General features: G+C 36.8%; 1 protein-coding gene across 1 annotated transcript; it reads left to right on the forward strand.

Moving 5' to 3' along the window:
- Nucleotides 1-243: 243 nt before the first annotated feature.
- Nucleotides 244-12,445, forward strand: LOC150084770 (uncharacterized). The gene is made up of 2 exons (XM_090376352.1): nucleotides 244-319; nucleotides 12,146-12,445. The coding sequence occupies exons 1-2, from the start codon at nucleotides 254-256 to the stop codon at nucleotides 12,443-12,445; spliced, it is 366 nt and encodes a 121-aa protein (XP_090232478.1). The 5' UTR covers nucleotides 244-253.
- Nucleotides 12,446-13,351: the final 906 nt, after the last annotated feature.

Below are 13,351 nucleotides of genomic sequence, written 5' to 3' on the forward strand. Positions count from 1 at the left end.
ATAAGAATATTAGATAAGATATAATTAGATGCAAACGTATATCTTTTACGTATTATTGACAGATATATCATGCTACTAGCTATCTGAATCAGTTTCTGTGTTGCGTAACAAGCATTTCACATCACGATATCAAAACAGAATAACCACGTGTTACTAAATTCAAGCCAATGAAGATACGTTTACAGTTTATAGTGCACTACTGCTGCTGGGAATATCCCAAGTGTTCATACCTTAGATATACGGTAATCAGGGCATGAGTAATAAAGAGGAGCCTCGTGAAAGGCTGAAATGGGTAGATGAGACTATATCGTATGGAACGGTAAGTTTCAAAAATCAGATTATTTTTAAAAAGAAACTGTCGGTTAGCACTGTTCTGTTGTCCCACATAACTATATAGTCATCGTTATGTATTCTATATATTATCTCACAGACTAGAGAGCACACATATTTTTCGCACTACTTTTTTTTTTTTTTTTTTTTGCCGATTCTAATTTTAAATTACTGAAAGGAATCAGCGTCTAGGTAATGCTTTAAGTTTTTTTTTTAATAAATAAGTTTAATTATAACAAATTCATTATAAGTAAAAGTGATTACACTAATTTTCAGGAGCGTTCGCATATATACATAAGCGCCTATCGCCTTCGCTAAGTCCATCCAACCATCCATCCATCCGTCAGTCTGACTGTCTGTCCGTCCGCCCGCATGTAACATAGAGAGACACCCAGTGGACGGATTTTCATGAAATTTTATATTTGGTTCATATAAAAAGATTTTTTGAGCCATCCAAAATTTCATTAAAACTGGACAAATTTAAACAAACCGGAAATTATTTCTTTTTCCATCCAATTTTGTATGGAAAAAAAAATTTATGAATTAAATGTAGTTTTAATGTAATATTGCCAGCTTTAGACAGTCCGTGCCTGTTTCGCATGTATTGTTATGTAAGATTCGTGAATGTCGCTTGCGAACAGATATATACAGAGAGAAAAGATATAAGAATATGATAAAGAGCAATACAGTATTATACATTTGTAATTAAACTGAACGACTAAGTTTCAAGACCATAGAGTTCTAAGTGTTCGATAAAGTTATAATCTTAGTAATTAATTAATAAGCTAACTATATTTACTTTTAAGTTCAGTTTATCACAGAAAAAGAAAAAAATAATAATTTAAAAAAAAAAAAAAAAATAGAATGCGCCTACATTACTCCCTGCGTACATTACCTAACTTGTAATGAAGTATGTTATTGGATGTTTAGATATTACTTGTATTCCATTCAAAATGCCATGAGCCAACCAATACCGGTTAGATATTACTTACATGTAGACATGTATAGTATCTCATGTAGGAAGGCACCTGAACGTCAGTTCATCTCCGCCTTTGTACACTGTGATGATTACAGAAAGCACTGTAAAAGGCCAGAAATGTGTGTAATATTATGTTCGTGCAGTGTGTGTGTGTGTGTGTGTGTGTGTGTTTGTTGTTGTGTTGTTTAGTTGTTTCTGGCCGTTTTGTAACCAGGCAGGCGATCACCTGGAAAGCCTGCCCAGTGTCCGTCTACACCACGGGGAGGTAGGCCACAACTACGCATGTATCGCGGCAGCCCTCCAAACCCTCTGGTTTCCCAGCTCTTACTGCCCTAGTATCAGAGGAAAATAAATAAATAAATAAATAATAAAATAATAAAAAAAAAAAAAAATATATATATATATATATATATATACATAAATTTAAAAAATAATAATAATAAATAAATAAAAATATGTAAGTAAATACAAATTAAAAAAAAAAATAATAATAAATAAATAAAAATATGTAAGTAAATACAAATTTAAAAAAAAGTAAATAATAAAAAATAAAAAATAATAAAATAATAATAAAAATAAAAATACATAAATAAAAAATATATAAATGAAAAATAAATATAAAAAATTAAAAAAAAAGAAAGAAAAGAGAGGGGGGAAAAATATATATATATATGATCCCGCACTGGCCAAAGGCCTGTGCCAGCAGGAGTCTCCACTAGGAAGGCTATGAGGTATTCCGTAGTTGAGTGAGAAGGCGTCTCCGGCGATCAAAAGCATGGCGAGCAAATTCCTGCAGGGACTGGAAATTTTCTCTGGTGCTCAGGAAGTCCTGCTCATTTCCGGGGGCAGTGATACTTGTGGAGGGAAGAAGGTTCTGTTGAAGGTCTGGGTATTGATGGCAGTGGTATAAAATACGGTCCCAGTCTTCTGGGTCGCCACAAGAACAGAGAGGTGATTCAGCAAGGTTGAAAGTTGCAAGTTTGGCATTAAGGGAGCCATAACCAGAGAGTAAGTAGAAAGTGTACAGACCAGGATGAAACCATTTCTGAGTGGACTCTAAAATGGCAAAGGTGACGTTAGGGATGAACTTTAAAGTAACAAGATCCTTAGAGGTAGCGGACCATCTGTCTTGCGAACGCTGCACCAAAATATTCCAACAGCGTCTTTTCTCTGCCTTGGAATCCACAGTGACATCGATAGTAATACCAAGGAAGGTAACAGGGACAGCTTGCCTAATGTAGAAGCACAGGCCTCGGTACAGAAGAAAGAGATCGAGGGGCAGACAGCCGTTAAGGACCTGCAAAGCAGGGGTAGACACAGTCCTACAGGCCCTGCACATTGCTAAAAGCATTTTACGTTGAATGCTATGAAGTTTAGTATGAACTGAAACCTTCTTAACATGCCAGAACCAGGCGGCCGCGCCATAGGAACAAATTGGTAGAAACACAGCTTTGTAATATAACCGTAGAGAGAACGAGAATTAAGACCACAAGATTGTTTAGAGAGACGCAGAAGTGAGAAGGTAAGTTTTTTGACTTTCCTCTGAGAGATCCTCCAAGTGTTTAGTAAACATAAGTTTACTATCAATGATCAGACCAAGAAATTTTAGAGAAGAAACCATGGAAAGTGATTTGTTTTGTAGTTTTACAACAGGTGGCCGTGAAATAATAAGTGAACCCTTAACCAGCATCATTTTCGTTTTCGTGGAGGATATAGATAATTTATTTATAGTGGACCATTGAGAGAGATCTGACATGACTAAGTTGGCAATACTTTCAAGAGAGGCACGGGAATTGCCCTGGATCAGCAGGGTGAGATCCTCTGCATAAGCCAATTTGGAAGTATAAGGAACAGTTTTAAGGAGCCATTTGTCAAGAACGATTTTCCAGACGAGTGGTCCAAGAACAGAGCCCTGGGGGCAGACCCTAGTGACAGAGTTAGATCCAGAAATAACAGAAACTGTACGGTTTTCAAAATAACTTCTTAAAAGGTTATAGAGAGGAAGAGGATAATCGGCAGCACGTAAGCGAGCAAACAAACTAGACCACCATAACAGATCAAACGCCGCAGAAAAATCAACAAAAATAGCAAGAACGTATTTAGAGTTTGCAGAGTTAACTCGAGAAAGGAATTCAACGACTGCTTCTTCAGTTCCTCGTCCAGTTCGGAAACCATATTGATCGTCTGATACAAGAGAGGTGTTCGTGAACAGTGAAGTGAGTCTTATAGCAATCAACCTTTCAAGTGTTTTGGCCAAATGCGATAACAGAGCAATAGGATGGAAGGACTTGCCACTTTGGGTGTTTGAAGGTTTAGGAATTAGTTTAAGAAGAGCTACCTTCCAGATAACAGGGAATGTGCTTTCATTCAGACGTTTGTTGAATAGAGTCGGAAGAACCGTTGGACGTAGCTTGTGGAATTGTTTGATAAAGATGCCCTCATGAAGGTCGAGGCCTGGACAACCAGAGCTGTTAATTTTTAGGACAGCTGTGTCCACCTCCAGCTGCGTAAATGGCTGAGATTCAGAAGTAGTAGTGCAGGAGTTATTGAGCTGTCTTATTTGTTGATGAGTAGACAAGTCATCCTCTGGGCGATCAGAAGGAAGAAGATTGCCCAAGATAGTGTTAATGGTGTCCTTCCAGGTGAGAGTTTCGGTGCCGTTTGCGAGTACCGGAATAATAAACAGTAGGGGAATAGGATTTGTTCCTGATAAGGCGATAAACAAGGGCCCATGGGTCCCGATTGCCGGTAGAAGTAACCAGGTTCTGCCAAGATTTTATTTTACAGGTAGTGATGGTTGTGACGTATTGTCTTTTGTGAAGCTGATATATTGTTTTAAGACTTTCGACGTCGGGAGGTGGCCAGCTCCTGCGATGTCGTTGGTAAGTACGCCTAGCCCGATGCACTTGCTGACGAAGCAGAGTAAGTTCTCGGCTCCACCATGGAGTGGGATGGGAAGATTGAATTTTCTTTTTGGCTGCTTTATAACAGGCATGGCTGAGAGCATCATTAACATAGGAAGCTCATTCAGAAGCTGTAAAGTGATGGATGAAGTTTATGGTTTCAATTGGGAAATCAGTTGATTGAGTCATTAAATCGGTTCCACATGATGCGTCGCAATGAAAATCTTCTAAGGTCCTGTAGTGGAGGATTATATGATTGTGCAGAGAAAGTCACGGAGAAGGTGATCGCATGATGGCCACTTGAGCAAATGTTAGTATTTACTGTCCAGTCATTAATGTTTGAAGAATAACAGTGTAAGACGCAGCAGTGATGTCTATATTTGATTCGCCATTTAAAGAGCTGAAGGTATACAGTGAGTCGGGTTTATTTAGAACCGTCAGCTCATGTGAAAGGAGAAAGTCTTCTATGAGTGAACCCTTATCAGTATGGTCGGAATGCCATAGACTGGATTTCGCATTAACGTCTGACATTATAATAAGTTTGGCAGTACCTACCAAAGAAATAACTTGATCGAGGTAGGCAAGATGAAGTGTAATGTCGGAAGTTGGTGGGCAGTATAATGAAACTAGAAAGTAGGAGCCATGAGGAGTAGACACACTTATGCAGACAGCGTGTTGATTGGTAAGACTAATTATCTTGACTACGTACAATTTAGGGTTAACTATGACGAAGGCCGTACGTGGTTTAGCATGTTCCGGCTGGATAACCCTAAAAGAGATAGGGTATCCTGTTATTTTACCGCGGAAATGGTATGCGTCTTGTAAGGCTATAATATCGTCGGTTACTTTTCAGACTTCATCGGCCACCAATCGTGACCGCTGAGCATTCAGTTGAAGCAGGCTAAGTTCAGAGACTGATTCGTCTGCAGATGAAGAACTTGTAAAAGACAATGCATCCATCGTTGGTCCGTTGTCTTAAGAGATCTATGATACGCAAAAGTTCTGGGCATTTGGAGTCACGAATTGCCTCATTCATTAGCGGTCCTTAATTGTGCAATCTCTAGAGCTCTTTTATATTCATGGCAATTAGGATCGCGGATGGAGTGCCGAAAGTCTCTTTTACGCCTGTTGCAATTTATGCAGCAGGCAGGCTCGTCCTTATGAGGGCATTCTGCATGCACATGACCACTACATGCGCAATGTCCACAGGATGGGGAGTTATGGGTACAGTATTGTGTTGTGTGCCCATATCCCAAGCACAAAAAGCACTTAATATCTATTGTAAATGGCCTATGCCTATGTGAGCTACAAGCAAGAAATATTCTGTCTATTGACGAGATACACTTGTAAATTTTTGGGGAGAAACTGATTACCCAGTGTACCAATGACAAGGACCTTGACTTAGTTGTGAATCTGACGAGGTTTCTTATCACTTACAAGAAAAAGTTCAACTGATATCACATTTTCAGAGTATGTGTCGTTGGTCCCAGGAATGCTTTTAAGGTCAATCACAGCCTTCCACCGCGACCACAGAATTGTATTCGTATAAATGAGAATATGTTTTGTGCATTACTCTAAAACGAAACTCGGTTTGAAGCCAAATTTTCAATCTACGTTCTGTTAGTTCTCGGGAAATTTTCAGGCCCAGTTACAATTTCATAGGCCTTGTTGCCTCCTCCACCCTACAAAAATCTGCATAAATGAAAGTATGTTTCTGCATTAATCGACAAGAAAAACGCAGATTGCTACCAAATATCCAACATATATTCTGTTTCCCCCTGGGAAAATCTAAGTTCAATACCGATTCCATAGCATTCCCTCTCCAGGTTTCCCTGCAGAAATATTACTATAAATTTGGAAGAGGAGCTCTGATCCATTTCAAAATTTTCGATGCTTATTTAGAATATTTTAGGAATCTTTTAACAAATTTTCATGTCGATGGGTTTGTTGATTTTGTTATTAATCATGAATTATTACGATTTGCCTTCAATGTAATTCACTGCGTACATTAACTAACTTATTATTATAAGTACTGTAATGATTTCATCGTAATTACACATACAGAGACGTTCAGCACATATGCACTTTCCAGGACTTTTTCCGCAATATAGTACCATGGGATAAGGCGCCACAGGTGATCTCTCACAACTGTGATATCAGTACATGTACTCTTGTTAACTATACAAAACTCTGTAAATGGCAGAAAGTGCGTGTAGCATAGAGTGACATGGTGTTCAGTGTCAAGCGGCACCGGGGGTCTCCCCAAACTCCTCGTAGTAACTCCACGTAGTACAGGAGAGGCAAGGATACTCTGGCAGGGCCCGCTGCGGAGTTGCCTAATCTTGCCATAGCGGGTCCTAAAAAAAAAATTATAGTTGAGCATAGGGATATAGTGCAAGGGGGTAAAGCTGGGAGAAAGTGTATCGGCTGTAGAAAAGGCAGCCACCGTGCGTGTGTGTGTGTGTGTGTGTGTAGTATTGTGTTAGGTTCTGTTGTTTCTCTACTTGGCTGAAGTCCCCTAGTGGGACCCTACTTTGCCCGCCACCACCACTAGGAGGTGAGCTAGGCTGCCCATTATTCTACGGCTGATCTCCGCCAAGGTCGCCTGAGCTTAAGTGACGGAGCAAAAATATACAGAACCAGACTTAAGTTTGAAATCGGCAACTTGAAATCATTAATCCATGAAATTACGTTTCAGCTAATAATCAACAGATGTGAAGATAGAAGAATAATCTCAGTGATATTTGTTATGCCTACTCCGTATTAATCTGGAGAAACTGCATGGGGTTCAGATTAGAGAAAAGGCAGCTCAAGCAATGTTGCTTCCATGTACTGTGTCTGTTAATAAACATTGTGGGTGTTCTTAAAGTCGGTTTGTTTGTTTGCTGGAGTTAGAAATACCGTATTTTCTCGAATACCCTGCGCACTTTTTTCCTAAAAAATGCAACCAAAAATCTGAGTACGAGGCTTATTCGTGAATTTATTTGGAATTCGAGAATAAGCTGAAAATTAGCCCGAAACCTGGGATTTCTCCTGCGGATATGGACAGAGCAAATAAAAACGCAGCGTTTTTTTTTGCTCCGTACGTTATTGATTTCGCTGTAGTTACTAACAACTTAAAAGCTGTTAGTAACTACAGCGTTGATATTCTCTTGTACTGGAATGTTGCAATGAAGAAAATTTAGATTCTCTTTATTCAGAAATTAACATTTTTGCTTCTTAGCAGTGGACAGAGTTCAGTCAAATATCGGATCGTGTTATTTTTTTATGGAACTGAAAACAGATAACACCGATACTGGTTACTGCTGAGTGGATATGAAAGGTAGTAGGAAATGATGCACGTTCATTTGTCACTCTTTCTTAATCCATGACAAATTGCCTAGTCCACTTCATACAACTACAAATTATTTCTAAATTTAGCGTTCCAGTGAACGTAAATTGTAGTATATTGTATACAAATTCTGCTAAACATGAGTGTGTAATTGCGATCTTTCACAGTTGATGAAACACTGAAAATGTTTCAAGAGGCAGAAAAAAAGGTAATACTGTACTACAGATTGAGTTGGGTACAAGTCCATATTTCGACTAACGGTCAGAAACAATGCAGTGATTGACAGCTGCCACTCACTGCTTTCCACGCCCACATGTAACACGCCAAAGTCACGTGATATCGTAAAAAATCAAAGCATAAATAAACATAAAGAGAAACTACAATACGTTATTAAAATAAGCGAAAATAATTACAAATTTTGAAAAATAAGTTCGTTTGTTAATTAAATCTCTTCCGAAGTTTCGTAAAAACATAATCTTTGGTTAAAATATCTTTTACAGCTGTTTTTTTTTTTTTTTTTAAATAGGGATCTCTTTTTTCGCTATAAAAATAGCGGTGAGGAAGGGAATAAAAAGCCTAAGATTCCAGATAGCGAGGGCTGGGCATAATCTTTGGTTAAAATATCCGTTACCACTGTTTTTAAATAGGGAACTTACTTTCCGATATAAAAACAGCGGTAAGGAGGGGGCGTGGTTTAAGACCACGCCCACTGCGTAGAGAAAACTTGTACCCAAATTTTGGAGAATAGCCGAAAAAAAATCTGAAATCGTGTTGCTTGTTGAAAATAAATTCAGATAATTTTTTTTTTTTTTTTTCTTTTTTCAGGTATTAAAACATTGGGTGCACGGCTTATTCAAGGGTGCATGGTATTCGAGAAAATCCGGTACTGCTGCAGCCGTCGGAGACCAACTTAATCAGCATATACAGTATTAGATATTTATTATAATAAATATAGAAGTACTATACAACAGTGCAATAGAAGCGCTCCACGGCCTATCAGCCAATAATTAACATTGAGTACTACTGATTTAGCAAGCAAAAATTACTAAGGTAACTCTCGACTTAGATAACGTTCTCAGAACCAAAATTCAATTACACAGTTATCTCTACTGATTTTTAAAATAAGGTTTTAATTGAATCCATCAAATGCATTTAATTGAATCCATCAAAAAAAAAAAAAAAAAGTCTATGGCACCCATAAGAATATACGCTGATTTAAATTTAGCCAAGGAAGTCCCTTTTGGAAGAAGAATTAAACATTTTTCTATTTTGCTAATTATCTCTCGTTAAAGTTTTGCGAACCACATCCACCGCTGTAGTGTAATGCTTATCATGCTACATCTGCGAAACGCATACGTTGAATACTTTTTGAGTCATCTATTTTCCGTAAAGCACAATGATTCAGCCTGGTTTTATATGGTCTGCTGACTTTCGAACTTCGGTGCGCTAGTCATCCTCTATTTGTTTTACCAGCTTGCCTAATCTGGCAGGTGTGCTATTTGTATAGGCATGGCCTCTCAAACGAACAGTATACAATTACCAGGAAATTTCGAAGTAGTGGCTGAGTCTGTGGTGACAGATGAATTGTAACTTCAAATTAATAGTTCTGCAAGAAACTTTAAAGGAAATTTTAATATTAGAACTTCTATATGATTTTAATCTTGAAACTTCTATATGCATTAGTCTTTGTTTGATGCAAATAAATTGAACATCAAAACTTTAGATCAGTGGTCCTCAAAATTTTTCAGCTGACGGCACTCTAAAAGTATGCACTATGATTCACGGCACCCTTTTAAACAAGACCATAACTTAGGCAACGTATAATGACGGATACAAATTTGGTACAATAGTAAAGATGCACTGTAAAAGAAATTCAATAAAATTTCTTTTACAGTAGAAGCACTGTATTTCAACAGAAACTGTAAAAGAATTGTTACTGAATTTCTTTTAAAATAGTTAGCCGAACGAACCAGTTATCTGAACAGAAGAGCCAGGCAGGTAATTCCACGAAGTCTCTCTTTCAACTTAGATAACGTTCTCAGAACGGAAATTCAATTACACAGTTATCTCTAATGATTTTTAAAATAAGGTTCTGTATTTAATTGAATCCATCAAACAAAATAAATTTTCAAAAAGTCTGCGGCACCCATACGAAAATACGCTTCATCCATTTTGCGATCCACTGCTTTAGACTAGATACTGTATTAGTAAACGACTGAAATATGATCCTTTCCAGAGTTCATAACGCTTGAAGAGGTGGTGTTTGTGAGGTCCCTTGTTGTTATTTCATTCTATTTAATTATTATGAAAGTGGCCCTCATGCTTTGGTGGATGTAGTAGGCGCCTCCTCGGGCGGGGTCGTACATTTACATTACTAAGGGGAGAGTGTTGCTTTTTTTTGTTTCTTTTTTTTTATAACTTTATTTTACTTTTGAACATTGGGGTTTCTTGCTGCTGAGGATAGCAGAATCGCACTTTGGCAAGTACAATTCTGATTGTAACTAATTTGTTGCATTTGTTTCTTGAAAAGTATCCTGCTCCCACTGACGATTGAGGCCGAGTACTTGAATTTATATTCAACTTAGACATAAAAACTGTTAGGGTCATCCCCGGTTAAAACAGTCTGTTAAATTTTATCAAACTAATTTTTTTTTTTTTTTTTTTATAACAAAAGGCTCAAATCATTCCCAAAAATTTAACGAGGAGCTCGCCAAGCACCCGGCAACAGCTGAACGTCAGGCCATTTGTTTCGAAGTTTACTAGCTCTCGTCATCTGGCGGGTGGTCTCTTATTTGTGAACGTATGCTGAACTGTGAATACTGTATTTTGTCTGAGTGAACAGCTATAGCAGTGATGTTTGAAGTAGAACTTCCACTTAAACACACAATGACTATTACGAGTACCTTTAGCCAACAGAACTGGGCGACATTTCCTTGCGCAGTAAAATATTATAGGATTGTGGATGGATATTTCAAAGCAGTAGTTGAAGTCAAATTAACTATCGCAGATAAGCAGTAGCTGATTTGACTTCCAGCAAGCTTCGAAACAGCTATCGTGACGATGTTTCAGATCTTTAGACGTATAGATGGATTCAATTTTTTGATGTTACACAATATACAATTTAAAGATACAACTTAGGCAGAATCGTGGATAACGGCATTTGTTTCTGAGATGAACACAAGTCCAACTAACATCAAGTTCTCGGCCTCGATTTTCAGTGGGAGTAGAATGATCGAAAATCGAACGCAGTAAAGCTTATGAATTTCATTTGATTTCAACTACAGTACGGGTTGAAATATCCCCCTGCAATCTTATAGTATTTATTTTTGGGTAGTTTAACATCGGAATATTTTGAGTTTATCTTTAAAAAGTAAATTTATCGACTGGAAGATGTGTCGGCCCATTCAGAGTGGGTTGCCTTAGTTGCGATGACAACAATGGCTGTTCATCTGTAGGATGGGCTATACTTGTGACTACTCGAGGAGTAACATTAACGAAATGTAGTGTATAATAAATTGACGTTTTTTTCCGTAATGCAGTTTACATTATTTCAGGTCATTCCAACAGGGTTTTTTTTTTTACAAAACATTGTTACTTACACAATGTATAGGTAAATTCTTCCTGCTTCTTATTGTACTAATTGACCTCGTTTTTCTAAGCGTAGGGTTGATACAGCAGCGATCAAACGGACTTGACGGCCACTAACAGGACCACGATTAAAACACAAATGGTGGATTGGTGAAGGCAGACACGCGAAGGGAGTAGCACAGATCTGTCTTCTACAGACGTCACATGCTTGGCCCAGTCACCAGCTGTATTGCATTCAACAGCACAGTCCTTCATACAGCTTTTTATTAGCTTATGGATATTTCCAGAAGTTTACTTATAATACATGCCAATAATTCAATAACAGCATGCTGCTTTTTGCTGGACAGTCACAGAAGACAGCGACATCTGACGACTGCTACAGCAACACCAGCAGTGCGAAGAGGATGTCCTTAACAAAAAAGAGGCAGGATGTACCTACATGTACAGTAACAATGCTGTACAATAAAAATGACAAGTTTTGTGAAGAAATTGCTGGGAATTACTTTTGGAGTAACCCTCGTAGCCTAATAGTTGCATATTGCTACATGATGTCTTTCAGAAGTTGTCAGCATAAATTATATTAGTATTGTAATTAGCACACATTACAAGTAATGGGGCACCCCTTCTGATTGCAAGAAAACTGCATCGCACATCAAAATATGCAAAACATTTGCGTTAACAAACATTTGAAATTCTGTGCCCTGCTTTACGCTCTGCTTTCATTAACCATATGAATGCTCACTGAAATTATGGAAATTAATTATATTTTTTTTTTTTTTTTTTTACATTTCAAATAATCAAACATTAAGTTTACTTAATGTTTGATTATTTGAAATGTGAAAAACTGTCTTAACATTTCTGACTCACTTCTTACAAAAAGGTTAAAATGTATCTGATAGTTTTTTGATTTTTGTATCATATGATTAACATAACATAAAATAGATAACTATTAAATGTTACTTTTTTTTTTTTAACTTCCATCAGTAACCTCATAATTTATTTTGTTTTATACAGATATTTCCCGAAACTTCTCCTCATAGGGCCATCACAGAGAAAAATGAACTCTCCACATCTGAAAATATAGTGGGTATAGAAAAGAGCCTTAGGGACGAATCACAGATACATTTATCTTCAAAACTGCCAAATAGCAGCTGCACACAGTGCAATTATGAAATAAAACAGGGCAAAAGGAATCTCAGTGTTCAGTTAGAGCCATGGTCGAGGTGCAAATCGTTTCTCTTAGGACTGCTTGTGTTTTTTTTAATGGTTTGGGTCATGGTATTTGCCACACTCAAATCTCATAATATAGTGTAGATATTAGGATTCAGTACCGTATGCAAGATAGCTATTATGTATCAAAATTGTTAGAGAAAACTATGCAAGTATAATAACATTTTCTAGAATTAAAAAACTTTTTCTTATAACTAGAGCTCAAGGGATTTATGCTTGATTATTTTGATATATATTATTTATTGATATAATTAAAACTATTATGCCGTTAAAATTATTTCGGCAATAACCTATAACACGTACCATAACTAAAATATAAATTGTGTTCACGTATTTGCATGTCTAATACACCAATTATATATATATATATATATATATATATATATATATATATATATATATATATATATATATATATATATACTTAACTTATGTATACATTATTACTTATTAAATTATAGTACTACTTGGGAGCATCAGGTTTGTAGTGACCCCCAACCAACCCGCTAGTTATACATAAATCTAGCCCTGGTATGGATAGCCTTATATGTAAATATATAACAGATATATATATATATAAACAACAAATTAATGTAAAATAAAAGAAGATCAGAGAAAGCTGGAGAAATTTAGCAAAAGTTAGTGAAAATTAACATTCTCCCTCATGGCCATACCTCTGCTGCTTCCTCAGGGGCTTTGAGCAAACATACTAGAACAGAAGTTCCCAAACTTTCTCGGTTCACGGTGCCCTTAGTGTCCCAGTAATTTTTTCACGGCACCCCTAGGTCAAAAGAAATACCTAACACAGTGGTTTTCGACCTTTTAATATATACCTATATAATAATTTAATTCTTTAAAAATTAAAAAGATACGGTACAATGGATACTGTACATCTTTTTATAATGAAATAAATATACAAATTTAAAAAATATATATAATAATAATTTTAAGTAACTTAAACCCAAATTACACGGCACCCAAGAATGTCGT

The sequence above is a fragment of the Mastigoproctus giganteus genome, chromosome 6 (assembly GCF_048544385.1).
Source record: "Mastigoproctus giganteus isolate SK-2022 chromosome 6, ASM4854438v1, whole genome shotgun sequence".
NCBI classification, from domain to species: domain Eukaryota; kingdom Metazoa; phylum Arthropoda; class Arachnida; order Uropygi; family Thelyphonidae; genus Mastigoproctus; species Mastigoproctus giganteus.

Bases quoted from the DNA above. Each gene is read 5' to 3' on its own strand.
- LOC150084770 (XM_090376352.1), top strand. From the start codon at position 254: ATGAGTAATAAAGAGGAGCCTCGTGAAAGGCTGAAATGGGTAGATGAG. The intron at 320-12,145 runs GTAAGTTTCAAA...TGTTTTATACAG, and splicing joins AGACTATATCGTATGGAACG to ATATTTCCCGAAACTTCTCC.